We start from the raw sequence: 23,388 nt of genomic DNA on the forward strand, positions 1-23,388 counted from the left end.
AACAACCCTGTGAGTGAGCTGAGCTAATAGAGAGTAACTAGTCCAAAATCACCCAGCTGGTTCTCATGCCTGAGGCAGGACTTGGACTCACTCCTGCTTTCTAGCCTGGTGCCTTAACCATTAGCCCAAATTGGTTCTCTGACAAGTTCTCCTTAATAGTGAATTAAATACGTTAATGAATTCTAAAAATTAATTTAATTACAGGTACTTATATATTTTAAGTATTTTTCTACAAATAAAGCTGCACTTTTTGGTTCTATAGGACTGAAGTCGTGCTATTAAAAATTTGCCTTGAACTAGTGCTCACAATCCATATTCATTCCACTGTTCCCAGCTACATAAATAATACAGGCATTATTTGATAGATAGGGAAATTACAATTAAACAAAAGATTGGTGAATAGGGTGCTTTCCAGCTGGCACATTAGCATTTTATACTAGTGCAAATCCATTACCACATAATACTTTACATTCAACATTATTTTGTATGACTTGGTACTGCTTACATTTCTTAATATAATTTCCCCAAACCATAAGAGCATTTGTGTTAATTGAACTGACTATTGCATTTATAAAACTATTGGGCATCTTCAGAAATGACCTGTATGAAAAGGCAATCATCTTCACATTTGATTCGGCTTGCTTTCTGACAGACACAGTGCTTTGTGTTTAGGTAAGAATAGTATTTTCACCATCAAACAGGCTGCATGTGTAAATTAATTTTGCAAGCTTTCTTATTTAAACATGAGTGTTCAGAATCAAGCAGTATTTGAAAATATAGGCTCCATGTCCAACCTGAGGCTGATAATGGCATTATCATTACAATAATTTGTAGTCTGTTTTCCAGTATAGACAATAAAATATTTTTAAAAGTTTCAAAATACAAATATAAAGCCGATCGCTCCCTATTTATAATGAACTAGTGCTGGTAACCCGGTGTTGCCTAGGTATTTATTTATAGGGGGAAAATGTCCGAACCAAAAATAATTTCTGATGTTGGATTTTCCCCCTTACCACAGGGAGCCCCCTTGTGGAGTACTGTGAAGCCATTACCATGGCAACTCTACTGTGATGTATAGTAGAATCCATTTTAAGGCACAACAGGCTGTATTGTAACATAACACATACTGCAAGGGGTGTTAGGGGTGTCTTACACCCCACCCCACCCAGTATTTGTTTCCAGAGAGTAAGTCATCTGTGTACCAAGTTGGTTGAAATTGCTCGAGGCATTCCGGAGTTATGCTGGAACACACACACACACACACACACACACACACACACACACAGAGCCATAGATAGACAGACAGACAGACAGAGAAACAGAGAGACAGACAGACTAAGAAGAACATGACTTGGAGAATATGTTAAATGTGAACTTTCCAACAATAGAAAATTATTGTTTTTTAGTGGGGCTTTAATTTGCTCTGCTCTGCTCCCAAAGACGCTCCTCTCCTAGAAAAAAAAGTCAAATTCCTAGTGCTGTATTGCTGTCCATGGTGCTGATATTGTGTGAAGCTTCACAGCAAAACTGCTTTAGATAGCAACTTGTCAGACCCAAAACATTGACAGATTCAGGAGAGGATATTAAAGACTAAATTAAAAGGCACAATTTAATGGTAGAGAAATTTATTGTCCTCTTATTGAATTCATATTTTACAGCTTCCTTTTATTACTATAAAATAACAAATCAACAGTTTGGTGAATGTACAAATATCTCTTTTTTTACTCTATATATTGATTTATTCTTATTTACCGTGATGGAAAAACAAAAATCATTTGGTATTATGTGGTAATGATTTTTAACTTACAAGGTCACAACCTACTTTAAAATGTGCTATCTTATTGCATTAGGTTCACCTGGACCTCCAGAGCATGTAAAAGTGGATGAAATAACAGCCACAACAGCTCAGATTTCTTGGTATGAAGGCTTAGATAATCACAGTCCAATCACTGGCTACACTGTTCAGGCCAGGACACCATTTTCAGTGGGTTGGCAAAGGGCCAGAACAGGTAAAGTTTATAGCTATCCTTAGAAATTTTATAAATCTTGGGGAGAAAAAAAAGAACTTCATAATTTCTTCCAAAATGTTTTATGACAGTTCCTGATGTCATTGATGGGACAACATACATGGCTACTGCAGTAGATTTAAACCCTTGGGTTGAATATGAATTCCGTGTAGTTGCCAACAACAAAATTGGAGGTGGAGAACCTAGTTTACCCTCAGAAAAAGTAAGAACTGAAGAGGCAGGTTAGTGGGTCTCTTTGTTTGCTTGTTTTATTTGATAATTTCAGCCTAGCAAAATGGGTCTTATTGCTTGCAACCCTTGTAACATATTTTCTCACCTCACTGCCCAACCTGGCTCAAGAGATGGGAGGATAATGTGCCATTCAGCATCTATCAAATCTTTAATATTTTGACAGTGTATGCAAGGACAAGTATGCAAAATTATATTAATTTAAACAATCAAAAAAGAAGATTGAATAATGTAGTGTTGCTATGCTACTGAGATTCAGTCAACTCAGAGTCAACTATCCTTTAAATAAATAAAAAATCCTTCCACAAGAGAATGTTTTTAGCACAGCTTTCTGCTGGCAAAGTTAATGCATTGTTTTTGACACCAATGAACACCTTTAGATGAGGTGTAACAAGTGTATCTTAAATCCTCAAGATAAGGGGAAACTAATTTCAGTCAGCAAGGGTGGGAGATTACTAGACAGGTCACTAAGTATTAGTCTTGTTTGATGTTTAGCTCTGGAATATTATAAGTGGAGAGAAAAAACCTGCCTGGGAACAATAAAATTATTCTATATTGCAGTTATATTTCTAAAGTTTAGAAAAATAAAATTAATATAGATACAAGATCATAGCTTAGCTCACAATAGTTTAAAAAAAACCCTATTTTACAATTTTCAAAGTGTAAGGAAATAAAGTAAATTTGTGTGATTATTGAACAGAAGTGTTATACAGGGATTTATTGCATAAGAATAAGATTTCCTTTAGAATTTTTTATATTAACACTGCCAGTGCCTATATTGCTTGTGTGTCTTACACAGTTTGTTTTGTCATTTATGTGTGTACATATATTCTCTCTACTTTTCAGGATAGCATAATGTAGGTAGTCCTTGACTTACAACCTCATTTGGAACCAGATATGTCATTACGGTCATAAGTCGAGACACTCACATAACCAGCATTGATTTTGTAAACAACATTTACAACATTTTTTGCAGCAGTCATTAAGTACATCTGTGGTTATTAAGTGAATGCCACAGTTGTAAATGTAAGTGCATTCTTCCAAATGTGTAGTTTTTTGCTGGAAACTGACAAAAAAGTCATCAAATTGCACAGCACGTGACCACGGAATACTATAATCCATGGAATGCTGGCTGAGGAATTCTGGGACTTGAAGTCCGGACATCTTCAAGTTGCCAAGGTTGAGAAACACTGCTGTAGTCATAAAGACAAGGCAATTTCCAATTGCTTGAAATGCATATATGTGACTGCATTTCCAGGGATGTTTGTGTGACATGACTTTTGACAGTGCCAGAAATCTTTTACAAACTAAAGCACAAGGGCCAGGCCCATCATAATTTTGAACGGTCATTAAATGACTGGTCATATGTCAAGGACTACCTGTACTCCCAATGCATGAGTTTTTTTTTTCCAGCTGCTTCATGTATATGTTAAATAAAGGAGAGGAACTAAACCCCATCACACCCCACAATTAATGTCTACTACATTGATATAACCACTAATCAAAATGAGCCACTAAGGAAATACTAGAAAAAGTGCTTTTAATCCCCAACTCCTGTAAGCGGAGAAAAAATATACCATTATTATACTGAATATTGCTCAAAGGTTCAGAAGTAGATGATTGTCCAGCTGCCTCCCTCCAGACCTTAACAAGATTAACATCATATGAGAACATATAATGTCGCTTTTCTTCTTCACAGTTCCAGAAGTACCACCATCTGAAGTAAGCGGAGGTGGAGGCAGCAGGTCTGAATTGGTCATAACATGGGATGTAAGTAGTCCTCCTCCTCCTCCTCCTTCCCAGTAATTCATAATTACCGTATATACTTGAGTATAAGCCGACTCGAGTATAAGCCGAGACCCCTAATTTTACCCAAAAAAACTGGAAAAAGTTATTGACTCGAGTATAAGCCGAGGCCAGTTGTTGAGTGTTTCAAATGTGATTGGAACACTCAACAAGGTGACCACAGTGTGTGTGTGTGAGAGTGAGACAGACAGACAGAGGAACAGAGAGAGGGAGAGAGAGAGGAAATCAGAGAGAGACTGACAGAGACGAATCAGAGACGTACTTTTAACTACCTGGCAGCGGCGTTTTGCCTTGGAGGGCTCCTCAGAACATCCCAAGACTTCGGAGGGAAGTTTACAGCCCTCCCTCGGAACGCTTCGGAGGGAAGCTTCTGCAAAGGCGAGTGACAACAAGTCTCCCAGGCTTTAATTTGCCGAGCTGTGCGCACGCGCCTGTTTTCCACGGCGTGGAGCAGCGGCGAGATTCTGCGCGGCGAGCGATGATTCCAGGGGCCATCCGGGAAGATGAGGAACACGAGGGGGGACCCTGCCCCCCCCCACTGATGGCCCCCGGAATCATCGCTCGCTGCCCAGAATCTCGCCGCTGCTCCACGCCGTGGAAAACAGGCGCGTGCTCACAGCTCGGCAAATTAAAGCCTGGGAGACTTGTTGTCACTCGCCTTTGCAGAAGCTTCCCTCCTTTTTTTTTGTTCACTGGAGTATAAACCGAAGTGGATTTTTCAGCCCAAAAAGTGGGCTGAAAAATTTGGCTTATACTCAAGTATATACGGTAACTAACAGGTCCATCCATACCAACATATTTAACTATGAATGTGAGTAACTGACAAATGCATATCATATCATAGACTTGTTATGTACATATTCTGTTTCTTTTTAAAAAAAAATTGATATTTTACTGTGGTACAATTTTTATACATTTATTTACACAGTTAGTGTAACATTCCATAGTTTTATTCATGGTTTTACATTATTTGTATAGCAGAACCAAGTGGAGAATCCTGGGTCCATTTTCCTTAGCCTCACTGGCCATAGACAGCTACCCAAACATACACACTGAAGATTCCTTCAGTTGTTTTGCTAATACCATAATCAGAGAAAGAAAGAAAAGGGGTACCTCCAACCATAATCTTTTCCATTTACAAAGCTCCTGAAAGCAAAAGATAGCATAAGCAACAGAGATCTGGAGGTTATTTTAGAGTAATGAGAAAAACCTCATGTGGGAATTCCCTCCATTAAACTGAATGACTCATTCACACGTATATCCATACTTTGAATTATACTCCACCTTTCTACCATATGAATAATTCCATAGCCTTTTTACGGTTAAAGCTTATTGTAATGCTACTCTGGTAGCATTAGGCAATAGAATTTAGGTTTCAGTTCTATTTCACTAGTTACAACCTTCATCTTACGTTCCTTTTTTTCATTTTTTGGTAATTTTGTAATTACAGTTAAGTAATTTCTTTTCACATCCAACAGCGTCTTGTGTCTTTCACATTATTTTTATTATTTTATCAGGTTTTCTGGGAATGAAATAGATGTTATCCATTTTTACTTCTTCTCATTTTACCAACTCTTCCTTTTAATACATATGAATTTATTACACAGCAGTAATTAAATATCTATTTGGTTTAATATTAGTATTTTGTCTTCCTACTTTATGTTAAAGAAAGGCCTAATCTGTTTTATTTTCTGTATAGCACCCAGTTAACTACTGGTGGTTAATAACTGGTTGACAATGATCACTAGATAGGCTTATGCAGTATATCTTGTTGTATTTTGACCTTCATTGAAAAGGCATAAGATAATGCCATGCAACATTTAATTTCAGGTTTTAATAAAGGACAAGGTGAACAGTCAACCTGAAGTCAAGCACTTTATTAACTAACTTGATATATTTTTTGTCTTTAAAAGAACTGATTTAAAAAATTCTGACAGATTTGAAGGCATTGTAAAACAGACAGAGCATAGTCTTCAGAGCTTTAACTAAAATAACTTAGAACACATACTGTAAGTCCCATAGAACTATGTATATGAAATTTCATGTACTTCAAGGTCCTAGATGCCAGTCTTTTAGCTTTATTTAATATACCATCTTAGCAGTAAGAGCCACTAAATGTCCTGGGAGCTATTGCCAAATAAGTAAGCTTACAAGTAGAAGTTCAGTATATTCTAAATTTTCATATGCTGGAGGTCATTTTTTTCTTTTACTAAACTAAAATTACTACATTCAGAAAGCTATGCTATTAAAATGATTGATAGAGGTTTTATGAGATCTCAAATCATTGTCAAATTGGAAGATTTCTACAAAGATGATGATTAATGATTAATGATGATTTTAGTATCTTATTTGCATGCCATCTATGTGTTTAGCCAGTTCCTGAAGAATTACAGAATGGTGAAGGATTTGGTTATGTAGTTGCTTTCCGACCTCTTGGGATTACAACCTGGATACAGACAGTTGTTACATCACCTGACACCCCAAGATATGTCTTTAGGAATGAAAGCATCTTACCATTTTCACCATATGAAGTCAAAGTTGGAGTATACAATAATAAAGGAGAAGGACCGTTTAGTCCAGTGGCCACAGTGTATTCTGCTGAAGAGGGTGAGTTACTGAATAATTTTATTAGGCATTTTAGCTGCAAATGAATAAAAGAAGAATTTGCTTTGTTAATTTCAGTGCAGGCATTTGAATTGACTGGCAAATCGTGACCTTAGATTGCTCCTTTTTTATTAGTATTCTTTGTTCTTTGTCTCCTTATTCAGAGCCTACAACAGCTCCTTCTGGTGTTTCTGCAAATAGTCTGTCTTCTTCCACAATTGAAGTTACCTGGATTCCCATTCCTTGGAAAATGGGCAGTGGGAGATTATTAGGCTATGAGGTAATACCAAATTTTTGTCGTACTTTTTCCCCTTACTGTGATGGGATGCTTTTCACTTTCAAATAATTAATCATTTGAAATAGTAACCCTGTGCTTCCTATTAAGAATCACCCATCCAGTCTCTATTTCACAATAGAAAAATGAGTCATGGAAACTTATAGAATTTTTTCCCCCATTCCCACTTTAGTTAAATGGCTGATTCTTCAAAGTTGGAAAAGCAGCTTTCTGCTTCTGAACCTAGATGAACACATGGCATAGCTGCAAATTAATCTGATCTTATGGGGAATATAAAAACCAAATGTAAATATTCACAGATTTTATACACAACTTGAGTTTTAGCTTTTTTGCTGGCATTACACCAGATCAATTATAGCAAGATCACAAAAACTGCTACTGAGAATGAAAATTAATTGGCAACCAACTTCTATATGTGCTTCTTTGGTAACTGCTCCATCTCTACCCATGACAAGCACACAATCTTCAATCAAAATGCATCCTATATACAACTGGTTGTATTTTAAGTGCAGAAAGGTTTTGGTTTTGGAAAATTGAATATGAGCAATGCCTTTTTTTTTTGAAGTTGACTGCAAAAATAGGTGCAGAATTTGATGCTCAAGTACACAATTTGATTCTGCTGTTTTTATCTACATCACAGTAGAAAATGTGGTATACTCATCCAGCATTAGAAGTCTATTCAGTAAATATCAAATAAAAATAAAACTCTTTAGGATTTCATAGAGGTATATATGGTATTTTTCTCCTGGTGTTTTTTCCCACGACAACCTGGAAACAACATTTCATTTCAGCTATTTTAATTAAGCAACATATGATAAAGTAGGGAACGCGGTGGCTCAGTGGCTAAGATGCTGAGCTTGTCGATCAGAAAGGTCAGCGGTTCAGATCCCTAGTGCTGCGTAATGGAGTGAGCTCCCGTTATTTGTCCCATCTTCTGCCAACCTAGTAGTTCGAAAGCATGTAAAGCTGCAAGTTGAAAAATAGGAACCACCTTTGGTGTGAAGGTAACAGTGTTCCATATGCCTTCAGCATTTAGTCATGCTAGCCACATGACCACGAAGACATCTTTGGACAGCACTAACTCTTCAGCTTTGAAACAGAGATTAGCACCGCCCCCTGGAGCCAGGAACGACTAGCACATAAGTTCGAGGGGAACCTTTACCTATGATAAAGTGTAGATCTGAACAAACAATGGTGTCAACAGTGTGATTTAAATTAATCTGTTACTTATTCCCTTTAGGTAAGATATTGGAACAATGGTGGGAAAGAACAGTCTTCAAACAAAATAAGAGCCACTGGAAAGGAGACCTCAGTGAAAATAACAGACTTGATGAGCAACTTCGTATATTATACAGCTGTTCGAGCATACAACAGTGCAGGAGCAGGTCCTTTCAGTGCCACTGTCAATGCTACCACAAAAAAGCCACGTAGGTATCTTCAGGAGCATTAAGAGCATACTTGCTATCTCAGTGAATTAAAAATTACTCTTTTATTTTCTGGAAAGAAAATAACAATTTAAATATAATGAGGTATATGCTACTATAGGCATTGTGAGATACAGAAAAGCAATTAGACTTCAATATATTCCTGCCCCAATATTGTCAATGTATTAGAAACATTACTATTATATTGAAGGTAATTAGAAAGCCCTTTTTATATGAATTCTGGAGCTTCATTTGTTCATTAAAGCCTGGCTGTTCCACAACGTATTTCATTTTCCTCTTTATAAAGATGCTTTTGAACTTCCATTGATTAAAATCTGTGTACAATTAGTCCTCAACTTACAACCTATTGCTTAGCAACTATTCAAAGTTACAATGGATTCCCTAAAGATGCTTTTGACCTGATTTGACGGCTGCCTTCTCCTACCCCTTGAGTCACATGACTACATTTCAGGCACACGGCAGTTTACTTAATCTTGGTGCTGGTTTAATGATTGTATTATTGGCTTAATTACCACCACAAAGATGTTTGTACCGTGTTCCCCCCCCCCCCGAAATAAGCGCTTGGCCTTATTTTCGAGAGGGCTTATTTTCAGGGGAGGGCTTATTTTAGTGCATGTGCTCAAAAGCCTGATTGGGCTTATTATCCAGAGAGGTCTTATTTTCGGGGAAATAGGGCACGTGTGATGATCTGGTCCAATCATGTGAGAATCCACTTTACATCTGTCACAACTTTGCGGGAAGGCTCCATTACGGTTGTAACTCAAGGATTACCTGTACAGAATTTTATACACCTATATGTCAAGGGCTATATATTGGGATGAACATGTAGTAGCATAAGTTATTTCAGCTTCCATTATCCCAAGTTTAGAAAAGTTAATTTCCATTTCTACCAAGTCACAAAATCACTTTAACCCCTTTCACTCTTGAGTAACTACAAGCAGGAGCTCTAAACAGCTGTGTGAACAGAAATAGAAAATAAAAACATTTTCTCTATTTTTCTTCCTTCTTTTATTATCCTGCCATATGCTTCAGTATACCCAATGAGTCTTTCTAGGTATTGATTCCCTTTTGTGATCAACACACATCAAACTGGATTAGCAAAGTTCTGTCAGTGTTGTTGTTGTCAGAAACATTTTTGAGAGTTGCTTGCATTTTTCTGTAGATATTCCAGAGGATTCTGTAGACTTCCAACTTGGTAATGTCCAGAGACCTGATCTAACAATATTTTATTAATGCAATTTATATAGCTGCTTATTTATACAAGAAACTCTCAGTAACAAACCTTATAATAGCAGAGAGTTTTGTAAATGGGGACTATCTTCTCAGATATTTAATATTTTTACTGTACAGATTTTCAGTATAAACTTTTCATCTTTGTCTGATCTTTGATTCAGTTATCATCTGTCTACTAGTATCCTATAAGAGAGCCAGTTTAGTGTAGTGGTTAAGGCATCAAGCTACAAATCAGAAAACTGTGCATGCTAGTTCCACTTTAGGCACAAAGCCAAAGGTCCTTGGGCCAGTCTTTTTCTCTCAGCCATAGAAAGGAAGCAATGGCAAACCACTTCTGAAAAACCTTGTCAAGAAAATTTCAGGGACTAGTTCAGGCAGTTTCCAAGAATCAGACACGATTGAATGGAAGAAAGAACAAGTAACCTTTGTCATACCAATTAGAGAGTGTAAATTCTTTCTAAGTTCAGATATCCTTTTAACACTTCTTGTTTTTCTACAACTTCACTTTTGAAGTTGTCATTGCAAAACTACTTGTTTCTCCTAATAGTTCTTTGGAATTCTTGGTTCAGTTCTTTCTTTTCTGACTATAATTTCTCTTCTTGGTAGTTTGCACCATTTGTTCAACATCCTGTTTTCTATCTTCTGTTTCTTAGTTGATACATTCATATACACATTTACCATCTTATTTCATTCTTCTCATATTGTATCATTGAAAATGATAGGCATAAGCTCAAGATCATATTACAGTAATTGATTGGCTTTCATCTGCTGATTTAGCTCAGCTTGGGAATTGCAAAACTCCTATAATGAATGTCAAGAAGCACAGTGGAAAAAAAGGGACTGAGAATAAATAAAAACAAAATCATAACTACAGTAACCATCCCTAGAAATGAACAATGAAGATATTGAAGTGGGGCGTACTTTCTGTTTTTTAGGATTGACTGTTAGTACTATCAGAACCACCAGGCAAGAACTACACTGCAGATTTGCCCATTATAGACAGCCATGAAGGTCTTTGAAAAGATATTCAGATGCTGGGATGTGTTTATTCCTACAAAGATCAAAACCGTGCAGACAATCTATGGAAGCAAAAGTTGAACTTTGAAGAAATAGGGATATAAATGCTTTTGAACGTTAGTAATCAAGAAAACAAAGAATGAGATTATCAAACAAATCAGCCCAGATTTCTCACTTGAGACATAAATATCCAAGTTCAAATAATATGCAATGATCTAGTTTGCTGGAGGAGAAGTCTGGAATCCTGAGAATGATGGAAGGATGCAATAAAAAATACAGCTAGAAGCAAGATTAGTGAACTCAGTTACAGTAGTAAGGGATGTATCATTGGATGACCTGAAGGACCAATCTGAAGTCAAAAATTCTTGTGGAAAATCTGTGGTCACTTTAACTTGGTATAACATAATGTCATCTCAATATAATCTCCAAAATTCTTTGCTCACTACAAAATTGAAGCCAGATAATTCTTTGTTCTATCCTCTCCCTCTCTATCTTTTTTCCAGTCTCCAGATTTGTCGCTCTTTTCTATTTCTTATAACTTTACATTTGCACGGATATTTATAGCATACAGATGCTATTGTGTACCTGATAATTCATAGTCGTACCATCAATACCTATTAAATTGGAGGTCATCCTGAGAGTAAGCTACACAACTGATCATTAGCATGCTTAGAAAGTGATGTCCAAAGTTTAATTATTTATGACTTGACCAACTGCTAATCTAATTATCCTGCGATTTTAGGAAATAGCAACTTGTGACTAATGGGTCTTGCCTTGCAATCAGATAGGACTAAAATCTATTGAGTTTTCTGAATAATTTCAGCAGTATTTAGAAGAGTGACTTCTCTATTCAGTTTTGCTGGAATTCAATTCAAGATGGTGGAATTATTTTTCCCATGTCAAGCTATGTGTTCTAGGATTCCCTGATCTCCAGTGAATTCCAAATACATTGATTTTTTTTTCCTATTCTATTATAATTGTAATTATTTTATTCAATAATTAAATTGTCAAGAGTTCGGATGATGCCTCCTTGCAAAATCCCAATGGCTTTTGTTTGTCCATCATTTGATACAAAATGTAAAGTGGCGTCTTTTTTTTTTTTTGCAGTCATTCATAGGAATCTGCAACAAGCCATTAAATGAAGAAGATAAAAAGAGAATAATGAAAAATAATTGCATAGATAATTATGCAAAGGACCACCTGTATGTGTGTGCATGTCTGTGTGTTTGCATGCATTCCATTCTAGTTTGTAGTGATGTTTATTTAGGCCTATTTGAAATGGCATAAGTATCACTTGCAAGCTTGGGTGTGAATTTCACCCAGCAGAATATTCCGTGGAATTCAGTCACTTTAAAAAAATCGTATCCCTCCATTTAATTCCTCTTTCAGTATTCCACTCTTTCCATTTTCAGAGACAAACCAATCACCATAAATATCAGCAATTTTAATTTATTTACTTTTATTTTCCTCTTCAATTTTTAGGATTTTAATCACCACTTTTTCCATTTGATAAGCATCTCCAACTTCTTCATCATATTTTACTGTTAGATGCTCTAAGTCTTCCAACTTCTTCTCTATCCTCTCATATGTGTTTGATAATTTCTGTGTTTCTGAGAATATCTTTTGCAGACTTAAAATTTATTTCTGCTGTTGAAATTGTGCCATTGTCTCCAGCTAACAAACATTGCTGCTCTAGCTTGGAAGGTTTTAACAAGATTAAGCATAGATTCACAATAATGTTTTATTTTCACCTTTCTCTGGTTAAAGATATACTTTAAAGGGACATCTGTATGCTCTTCTTCTTATCACTCTCTATAAACAAACAGTGAGACCTTGGAGTGCCAAGCCAGGATAATCAATGGGAAAAGTAAGAGTGTTTAGTTTCCAATACACAAACCACCAGCCTCCCAGTAGCAGTGTTATTGTTGCAATCTTCTTTGTTTCTTTTTGTATCTTTTTTGTAGTTCAAGTTAAAAAAAAGTCTGATTCTTGAATGAGTTAGACGAACACCCACAGTAATGAAAGAGGAAATTTTTAGTCCATAGGTTACAAAGAATAATAAAAGGAAAAAAAATAGAAGAAAACTTAATCCATTCGTTTTAAAAAGTTTGCATAAATTCCATTCATGAAGATAGCATTTAAAAAGTAAGATAACCCACTGTCCAAAACCATTCCAAATTTAATTCCACCGTTTATTTCTTCTGTTCTCCAATTTAAATTAGTTTTAAGTTTTTTATAGGCAGTCTCTTTTAAAACGGTAAAAATTCCTCACCAGCTAGAAACACTTTCACTTTCCGTATCCTTCTGTTTTGGAGCCGCCCCGACTTCATCAGCCTAATGGCTGGACTTTTTGTTGCCGGCTTGAAGAACTTCTCTTGGATCTACCCCAGATGGCAAGATACAGAAGAAGAAAAAACAAAAGACTTTATGGATTTAAAGAGATAAATTTTATTAGCAATATCATTGATAACACTACCGCAATCAAAGATAAGCTGATTAAGGAAACAGAAGAAGGGCATCAAAATTACATAAGCAAGGAGTTGCTAAGAGGAATCCATATAAAGCTGATTAAGGAGATGATTGGAGGACTGACACCACAAATGGCAGAAGATATGAGACTGTTTTGCTACTGGAAAGATACAGGTTGATAGATGGAAGTGTATAATTTAAAACTAGTTAAACTCAATAAAATTTAGTGACAATAGATATAGTTAAATAAATAATTGATAATGATGATAATATACAATGTGTAGTGTTATGATAAGTAATAATGGGATATGAATATTCAATGGCACCCATGAAAAGAAGATTAGAAATCCTTTTGGATTATATATAAAGCTTAATAAAAAAGAACTAAGTTAGATACAGTTAAGTCTTGATTATTAGGGGGGAAATGTTATGATGCAGGATATAGTTAAATAAAGAAGGGATAATGATAACAATGTATATACAGGTATGGGTACAACATAAGGAAACTCGGTATAAATTGTAAACAGTGATTTGGAAAGGAGGATTAGAAAACTTTGTTATTAAGTATTATGGATGTTTAGCTAGAATAGGATATAAGGATTCAGTGTTATTGGAGGATTTTAGAAATAGTAAATGAAATGCCAGTATGTGGTTGTGTATTAAATCTTGGTATATTTTATGATGAAGGACGTTTAAACAATTATAGTCAAATGAAAATGGAGGTATGATGGTAACATGTATTAATATCTGAGTTAAAATACTTGAGTTAATATGAATTATGTTTGTTGACTGTGGAAGAGATGCACGAAAACCTTTTTGTAACCAACTGATACACTTCCTTTAGTATTTAAAGAAGGATGTGTTGTGTTTGTTTTGAAAATTAAAAATAAAATAAATTATTTTAAAAAATTGCATCCTTCTAAATATTTTCAAATACAAAAACAGTGTACAAAGGATGTGGTGACAGTCAGGTACCTGAATTATTTGCTTTGACATGAGAAATTTCAAATGCCAAGTAAATTTAAACCTTATATTCATTATGTTTTTAAGCACCCAGCCAGCCTCCAGGAAACGTAGAGTGGAACATTACAGACTCAAGGGTAGTGCTGAACTGGGAACAGGTCCATGCAATGGAAAATGAGTCAGATGTAGTGGGCTATAAGGTAAGTTCAAGAAGGCATACTACGTAACTAAAACCGCACCTTGAAAATATCAGCATTCTCTTTTTTCTCTATGTTTTCACAGCTATGTTATTGTCCATTTTTAAATCTAGATAGACCTCAACTTACAACAGTTCATTTAGTGACCATTCAAAGTTACAGCAGCATTGTAGAAAGTGACTTATGACCATTTTTCACACTTACAATCATTGGCAGCTTCCCCATGGTCATGTGATCAAAATTTGGATGCTTGGCATGCGATCACCTTTTGCAATCTTCTGACAAGCAAAGTCAATGGGGAAGCCAGATTCATTTAACAGCCACGTTCCTAACTTAACAATTGTAGTGATTCATTTAACAACTGCAGAAAGAAAGGTTGTAAAATGGGGCAAAATTAACAAATATCTCATTTAACAACAGAAATTTTGGGCTCAATTTTGGTCACAGGTTGAGTCTACTTGTAATCCACGCAGTTTTTTGCAGTCAACGCAGACTCAAGGACCAAATAAATGAATAAGAAAATAAACAAATAAAAAGATATGTCATTTTAACCTGGGTACTATATTGATTCTTATTGATTTTTATTCATATTGATGGTATGTAATTATATATTTATGTATTTTATACTGTATAATTACTGTGATTATTGTGTATTGTTTAATTTGTATACCACTTTTCAACATAAAAAGGTAAAGGTAAAGGTTTCCCTTGCACATATGTGCTAGTTGTTCCCAATTCTAGGGGGCGGTTCTCAACTCCGTTTCAAAGCCGAAGAACCAGCACTTTCCGAAGACATCTCCTTGGTCATGTGGCCGGCATGACTAAATGCCAAAGGTGCACAGAACGCTGTTACCTTCCCACCAAAGGTGGTCCCTATTTTTCTACTTGCATTGTTTACGTGCTTTCGAACTGCTAGATTAGCAGAAGCTGGGACAAGTAATGGGAGCTCACTCCGTTACGCAGCCCTAGGGATTCGAACCACCGAACTGCTGACCTTTCTGATCGACAAGCTCAACGTCTTAGCCACTGAGCCATCACGTCCCCTACTTTTCAACATATACCTTAGAAATTTCCAACAATAAAAATACAATACACTGGTTTTAGAGAGAACTAAAACAATTTATTTCCATCCCTTTTCAGAACATATAACAATGATTGAATATATTATTAGGGGGGGGGGGGAAGATGCCTATTAAATCTGAATATCTGTTAAATCCAAATGTCATACTTAGTTACTAGGCATAATTATTTAATTGCTGTTTTATACCTTTGTACCAATGTGCTTTAGTTGACTAATCATATGATTATGCAAATGATATAAAAATGAAAAGTATATAGTTATGCAATTACATTAATTGTTTGAAATTCAAATTACTTTGGAAATAAAGAGTTTGTCCATTGTTTGGAGTGAAATTGTAACTAGAACTTTGTTGGTACACTTGAAATGTATTGAATGGAGGTCCAGACAATTGATGTTGTACTGTGTGCATTGCTTTCTTACAGTTCTCACACATTTAATTTTTCAGTTTTTATCTTTGTACATCATTCTTTCTTCAGCAAATTCTATACAGCATACAACCCTCTAACTATAGCCCACCTGTGAGACAGTGGTTGTCCAAGACTATTCAATAAAGCAAATAATATGAACATAAGAAACAAAAGTGTTAAGTATCCCTCAAGTAGCCTACTCCTGGGCTTCTGGATGGGACCAGTTTAAGGAGCACAGACTATATCACACTTTTCTCCTTTCTTCTCATTCTCTCAACTTCTGATTTACTATTGGGTAAAATTAGGAAAGGTGAAATAAGTAATCTGAAAAAGTTATTATATGCAGAATTCTGACTAACCACAAGTAACATTGATGATATTTTAGAATATTATCTAATATTTAGAATATGCAGAATAAAATCAGTTATTAATTAAGCTTTTAATTAAACTTCTTAGAACAAAATCTCTATTCCTTCAGTCCATATATTATGAACAGTTTAATAAATTATCTGGACTATGACCATTTGTGTGTTAATTCTATTCTGTAGAATGTTTATTATAGTGGAATTCTGCATATTGTTCTGAAATGAATAATCATTTAAATATAGCATGAAAGACAGTTATTTTATCCAGAATCATCTTGCTATGTGCAAGATTTCTTTTACTATGGTTCATAAATACTCACATTTTTTGTTTGCTTTAATATCCATGTATCATACACCTAGTTCCTTACATACTTACCTGAATTTTTGCTCCAGGAAAAGACACATTCAAATAGAATAATGATCTATTTGTTTAAAAGATCCCATGACTGAGAAACCAAAATATCCAGCCTCTTTTTCACCCTTTTTCAGGAATCTTTTCCCCTTCTATCTAGAAATAATATTAAGTGATAATTAAGTAGTATCACTAAAGTTTCACTTTTGTTTTTATGCTGCAGGTTTTATATTGGACTAGCAGTCAGAACCAGCTTAGTATCTTGGACACAAATAGAACATCTGCAGAACTTTTGCTTCCTTTAAATGACGATTATGTTATAGAAGTGAAAGCAGTGACTGATGGTGGAGATGGCATTAGCAGTGACCAGATTAAAGTCCCTAAATTAGCAAGTATGTTCACAGGATGCTAATGCACAATGCTTTCTTAAAAGATGGTTTATCTTCAGAATGAAACTTAATATAAGATGTGAATGTTATTTGATGAAAGAAGTTGATCTTTTCTTTCGGATGAACTTGCTTTCAAACAAAGGGCTGTGTGCTGAAATTTCTACTTTTAGCATATCATTTTGCATAATATGGCCAAAATAGGAGGTGAATGTTCAATTTAAGAAGCAGAAGGTGTTTCACCCCTCGTTTACAATCTTCGAAGAGTAGATTTTTAAAAGGAAACTGAAGGACCTTAATAATGCTTAATTTAGGAAATTAAAGAAAAATATATTCAGTTAATTTAGCAGTAGAAATAGAACTTAGACATATATACTGCTTCACACTGTTTACAACCCTATCTAAGCGGTTTTCAGAGTCAGCATGTTGCCCCCAACAATCTGAGTCCTCACTTTACTGACCGCAGAAGGATGGAAGGCTGAGTCAACCTTGAGTCTGGTGAGATTCGAACTGCCAAATTGCAGGCAGGTAGCAGAAGTAGCCTGCAGTACTGCATTCCAACCACTGTGCCACTATAGCTCTTATTTGTATTTCCACCTAGTTATTTCTGATAGATCAAACATATATTGTATTCTTGTAATGTATGTATGAACTCAAACCTTATTTTAAAAGTATATTGTGCATTTCAGTAAAGATAAAGTAAGTGAGACAGTCTGGCTAACTGTGACGGATTCCAACAAGGCTAGGAACAGTCAAACCTTACTAATACTTGGTTACGAGACCACCCCCAAAAAAATCCCAGGGTTGTAAATTACATTATAAAACTTTTGATTGATGTATGGATTGATTGATTGAATTATGGAATTTGCAATGACAAATCTCTTTCTTGGTACTGCTTAAAAAAAACAATATGAACAAGTCCATACAGTTACACAGAACCAGGCCCAACTTTTCAAAAGAAAGTTACATTTAACATATAATGTGTTTTGGAATTTATAATATAGGAGTAGTCTCTTCGCAAACAAAACATAAAAGGAAAAGAAAAGGATGAAAGGCCAATATTCAGGAACAGGGTAAACAATTTAACTGAAAAAAATGTTTTCAAAGTCCTAAAATCTAAAAACTTATTGAATGCCAGATACCTGTGCTTAATTGGAGAGATGAGATTTATTGGCTGCATAAACATAATCAAGGCCAAAACACATTGTCAGCATTTTCTATCTAGCTTCCACAGACAATTATTTGTGTTGAACCCACTGGCTACTTTCACACACTAAATAATTTTCAAACGAATTAATTAATTTGATTGTTGTTTTAAAAAAATTGAATGTCAGAGCCTGAATCAGTAATTGTGTTTGCAAAGAATGACAAATTAATCTATTCATTAGTAGAGACAATTAATATTTACCAGGCTTTTCAAAAACATCACAGAATTACAATTTGAAGAAACAGTGGCAGATAAAATATATGTACCAATAGAGGAATTATTTGTAGCTTAGGGTTTAAATGAGGGGTCCTTGGTGGTCTCTGAGCTTGGTTGTTTTCTTGCAGATGTTTCATTACTAGCACTGATGATAGAATAGAATAACAGCATTGGAAGAAACCTTGGAGGTCGTCTAGTCCAACTCCCTGCTCAGGCAGGTAATCCTATACCACTTCAGACAAATGGTTGTTCAATCTCTTCTTAAAAACTTCCGGTGTTGGAGAATTCACAACTTCTGGAGGCAAGATGTTCCACTGGTTCTAACTGTCAGGAAATTTCTCCTTAGTTCTAAGTTGCTTCTCTCCTTGAGTAGTTTCCATCCATTGCTTCTCCAAAGCTCTCAGGTGCTTTGGGGAATAGCTCGACTCCTTCTTTGTGGCAACCCCTAATATATTGGAACATTGCTATCATATCACCCCTAGTCCTTCTTTTCATTAAATTAGACATACCCAATTCCAGCAACCATTCTTTATATGTTTTATCCTCGAGTCTCCTAATCATCTTTGTTGCTCTTCCCTGCACTCTTTCTAGAATCTCAACATCTTTTTTACATTGTGGTGACCAAAATTGGAAGCAGTATTCCAGGTGTGGCCTTACCAAGTCATTATAAAGTGGTATTAATACTTCACGTGATCTTGATTCTATCCCTCTGCTAATGCAACCTAGAACTGTGTTGGCTCTTTGGGCAGCTGTAGCACACTGCTTGCTCATATTTAAGTGATTGTCCACTAGGACTCCAAGATCTCTCTCTCACAGTTACTACTGTTGAGCAAGGTACCACCTATACCAGTGATGGCTAACTTTTTCCGGACCGAGTGTCCAAAGTGCACATGAACTCTTGAACTCCCAAAATGCAATGTGTGCGCCCCCCCCCCCCATGATGGCTAATGTGCCATCAGAGAGGGCACTGCATGCCATCTCTGGCATGTGTGTCATAGGTTCACCATCAAGGACCTATAATGTACCTGTTCATTTGGTTTTTCTGATATTAGGATATAGAGTTTGGGTATTGAAAGGACTGCAAGAAAACAACCAACCTTGGAGGGACCACCAAGCATCCCTCAAAATATATGTATTGAGGAATGCTATCCTCAGGTCTGCATCAATATTTCATCCATGGGAATTTTGACCAACTTAATGGACTCCAAACTCTAATTAAGTACACTTGTTTTTTCAGTGATCTCATCCAATTGGATGTTATCAAGAACAAGAAAGATACAGCTATATTATCTTGGAATTATTTCCCCTTTAGCCAAGAGTGAAACCATTAAGGTTGAAGATTTTTATCAGTAAAGATTTCACTAAGTCTAAGGAGTCTTTGTTTATATCTGATAGATAAGATTCTGATTAATTGTTCTGTTGGAAAAAATTTCCCCTTAGTTCTAGGTCTGTTATTGTTATTGGTAAGATGTTTCTCATCTTCAATCTTAATTATGAGAAACAATTAAGGAATTTCTGTTTTTCATAATTAATTGGAATGAAGATTGAGTTGAAATTTCCCAACAGAATAATCAGTGGGAAAATTTGCCTCCAGAAATCTTGGGTGCTCTAACTCTGGAGGTTTTTAAGAAGAGATTGTGCAACCATTTGTCTGAAATAGTACAGGGTTCTTGCTGGTGCAGGGATTTGGACTAGAAGACCTCCATGGTCCCTTCCAAGTCTGTTATTCTGTTATTCTCAATATTTAGCAGGAACAGGGCAGAATAAATTACAGCCTCATTATGAGCCTTTAGTGATTAAAATAAATGTTTGCTTAATTCTGTACTGCATACTCAATCACTACCACAATAAAAAGTGATTCTATTGTTTTATTTTGCACAAATTGGAGATTCAAAATAGTGCAATGTCAGTAGTGTGCATAAAACCATTAAATAGTAAAATATAACTATGCAGTACATATACAATGCTAACACTAAGAAAAATATGAAATTATTCATTCAAAAAAACTTGGCAAGAAATAGAACACCATTTTTCTATCAAACAGTGAGAACATATATTATTGAGGCTGCACAGATCCCTTAGTAAACGTTATATATAACGTTCCCATGAGGCCAAAAAAACCAAACAACCTCACAGTCCCTTTTAAATATTTCTTTAAAAGCATGTCTGTCTACATTTCCCTCTCTAATTATTGCTAGCTTACTTCTAAGCAGCTAGGAATATATAATATACAGAATGATACCCAGAGCAATTTCAAACATATATTTTAGTTTCAATATTTTTTCAGTTGTCTGGAGCTTCCCAATGAATTCTACAATAGTCTTGCAAGCAACTTCAGAAAAATAGGGATGAATCACCTGTAAGGATTTTTTTAAATGCCTTTGAGGGCATCTTAACTCCTGGCAACTACCTAGAATTTTAAAGCAACATTTTTCAGAAGCAGTTTGCCTTTGCCTTTCTCCTAAGCCAGATAAAGTCACCCAGCTGTTTTTTTGCCACAGGCAGGGCTATAATTCACAGTCCCCCAGTATCTAGTAGAGTGCACCAAAATAGCTCTCAGGGAATTGAGTTTTTAGTGTATGAAGTTGTGGTTGAAGGCAGGTAAAAAATATCCTACAAAAATCAAAAGCTTTATAAATCCAAAGAACATTGAGTTCAAGAGCAAGGTACTGTTAAAAATGCACATTTTTTTTCTTCTTCCACTAATATTTTATTTTGTTCCTCATTTGTTTCAGGTATGGATGCAAGAGGAAGTTGTGCAGAAAGCTTAAATTGCCTCTCCAGCTTGATGTCAATAACTCTGTTCTTGATTTTCAATGCAATATTGTGATAGTGTAATTTCAGATAGTGCAAGACCAGGTGTATCATTTACTTTGAAGTGCTTTTTAAGACAACCATTACAAGACCAACAGAAATAATAGGTGGGAGTTAATATGCATGCATTTACTACCAGTCTGCATTTAAACATTTTTTATCCTTTCTGATATTTCATTCTAAAGAAATAAAGATCATGTCCATCTCAAACAATTCCTTCTAAAGGAATATAAAATGCCTTAAGACTTAATGAACCAAAGGACTTTTTAACAATACATATTTCTGATGTGACAAAAATAAGAAGATGAGCATTGGAAAAATGCTTTGAGAGTCTTTATGTTTTCCAAGTAACAAGAAATTATTTTAACGTCTGAAATAAAAACCTTTTAATATTAATTTGCATTAATTACAAATTATATTTCACCACTGCTTGATGAAAAACCTTGAATAATTTCCTTAAATCCTCTCAGTGCTAGACTTCATTTGAATAAATGATCATCTCTGTTTATATCCATATAGACTGTACATATTTACTTTTGTTGTAAACTGTTAAGTATCAAAGAAACTGTTTTACTAAAAAGTTCATCACGTTTCCATTTTTATTTTATTTTTTGCTTCATTAATGTTTGGTAGCTTCTGGTAGTTTTTTTCTGATTTTTGTTTGTTTGCTTGATTTATTTGTAGAAGCTGTTCAAGGAGATAGCATTCTCCTCTGTTCTAGACTGATGCAATCGCCTAGAATGTCTTAGTTGAAAAATGTATTTGTACAGTTTCAAAATTTAAAAGTGGAAAATCCCCAGATTGGCTTTTACATTAGAGCGCTGCATGATATCTTATCTTTTTCATGTCTTTCCACCCACATAAAAAAGAACTGTGCTTCTTTTCGGTTCAAAACCATATTAATCTATGAAGATACTTCAGAAGCTCTACAGGACAAATTCACTTGCAATTCTTTTCATCCATGCAGTTTTCAATTCAGTCCTTAACATTTAGGATCCTCTTGATATATCAAAGTCTGAAAGTATCTGCATTTATTTTATTTATGCTTGGACATCCTTTTAGTAAGCTACTGTAGCTCTTGTTGTTCTCTTAGTTTTACATTGTGTTTTCGTCTGTATTAGTATTTTGCTTTGCATTTTTTTAGAAACAGATGAAGTGCCCAGAATAGAACATCACACTTCCAGTACAATGCACCAGAGCCTTATAGCCAGGAAATAACTTCCTAAATTATATGTAATGTATTTGAATATGCAACCCTCAATTTGTTGCTGTCCTAAATGCCAGGTTATACTCTCTTTGGATGTAAGTCCAATTGCAATGTTTCTATCCCATTGTTTAGAATTATTCTGGATGATAGATTCATTCCTGCTGTCTTATTTATATAAACAAATTTAATTTTCTTTTTGACCAATTTTTCATTGCAAATAATGTATAAGCATCTTGTTTACAATTTCAATGCTTCTAAAAATAATTCTCACTCCAAATACAATTTGTATGGATTCACTTTTTCTGACCTTTCTACTGGATACTTGAGTTAGACTCTTGAACAAGATCTGTAAAAATTCAAGCATTGCTCTATATTTTATTAGGTTTTCGGAACAAAAAAAATAATCACATGACTACAGCTTTGACAGTTTCTCCTTTTTGGTGTCTGTATATAATGTACATAGCAAAATAACACTGTAGCTACTGGCTCCTCAACATGGAAAATTGGAACTATTGATGCTTCCAAATGCTTGTCTTTCAATGGGAATAAAGTTCCTTTACATAATACATAGCAAATCTTCATTCACTGAATGGTAACTTTGCCATTCATGTTACAAGAAAATTCTACACCATGTTCCTATGACTACCATTTTCATGATCAACTTACTGGATTTACCTTCTGCTATTGTCTCCATGAGATGTTTAGAATATACTAGTTTCATATTGAAAAAGTTTTGCCTAATTTTATTTCCACTATTAGCTGTGTGTATATATCCTATGGCTATCTGTATGTATTTTTTTATTCTAATAAAATATTTATAATATTGAAAATTTCTAGTTATGTCAGAATTTCAAATATTTCAGTGTAATGGAAAAATCATAGATAGATAGTCTTTCTAAGTGTGTGTCCTTGTTAATACATATGGTAGTTAAGCTAGAAGCCAAAATTACATTTATGTGTTTAAAATTATTATGTGTTTATGCTTTTTATCAAATACATAGAAATTCTTTTTGGGATAGAATATGTATTTCATAATTTGGGGCGGGGTGTAGATTCGGGGCGACTGAAT

General features: G+C 35.0%; 1 protein-coding gene across 1 annotated transcript in view; it reads left to right on the plus strand.

The window, feature by feature from the left end:
• The window catches only part of LOC309399729 (contactin-3-like), a 239,464-nt gene extending 216,329 nt beyond the window's left edge, over positions 1-23,135 (plus strand). The window contains exons 12-20 of the mRNA XM_081967803.1: positions 1,811-2,009; positions 2,099-2,248; positions 3,955-4,025; positions 6,434-6,668; positions 6,830-6,945; positions 8,201-8,387; positions 14,175-14,287; positions 16,713-16,881; positions 21,034-23,135. Of these exons, the coding sequence (XP_081823929.1) occupies positions 1,811-2,009; positions 2,099-2,248; positions 3,955-4,025; positions 6,434-6,668; positions 6,830-6,945; positions 8,201-8,387; positions 14,175-14,287; positions 16,713-16,881; positions 21,034-21,128 (1,335 nt within the window). The 3' untranslated portion in view covers positions 21,129-23,135. The remainder of the gene's footprint in view (positions 1-1,810; positions 2,010-2,098; positions 2,249-3,954; positions 4,026-6,433; positions 6,669-6,829; positions 6,946-8,200; positions 8,388-14,174; positions 14,288-16,712; positions 16,882-21,033) is intronic.
• Positions 23,136-23,388: the final 253 nt, after the last annotated feature.

The sequence above is a fragment of the Natrix helvetica genome (genome assembly GCF_964273705.1).
Source record: "Natrix helvetica genome assembly, chromosome: 1".
NCBI classification, from domain to species: domain Eukaryota; kingdom Metazoa; phylum Chordata; class Lepidosauria; order Squamata; family Natricidae; genus Natrix; species Natrix helvetica.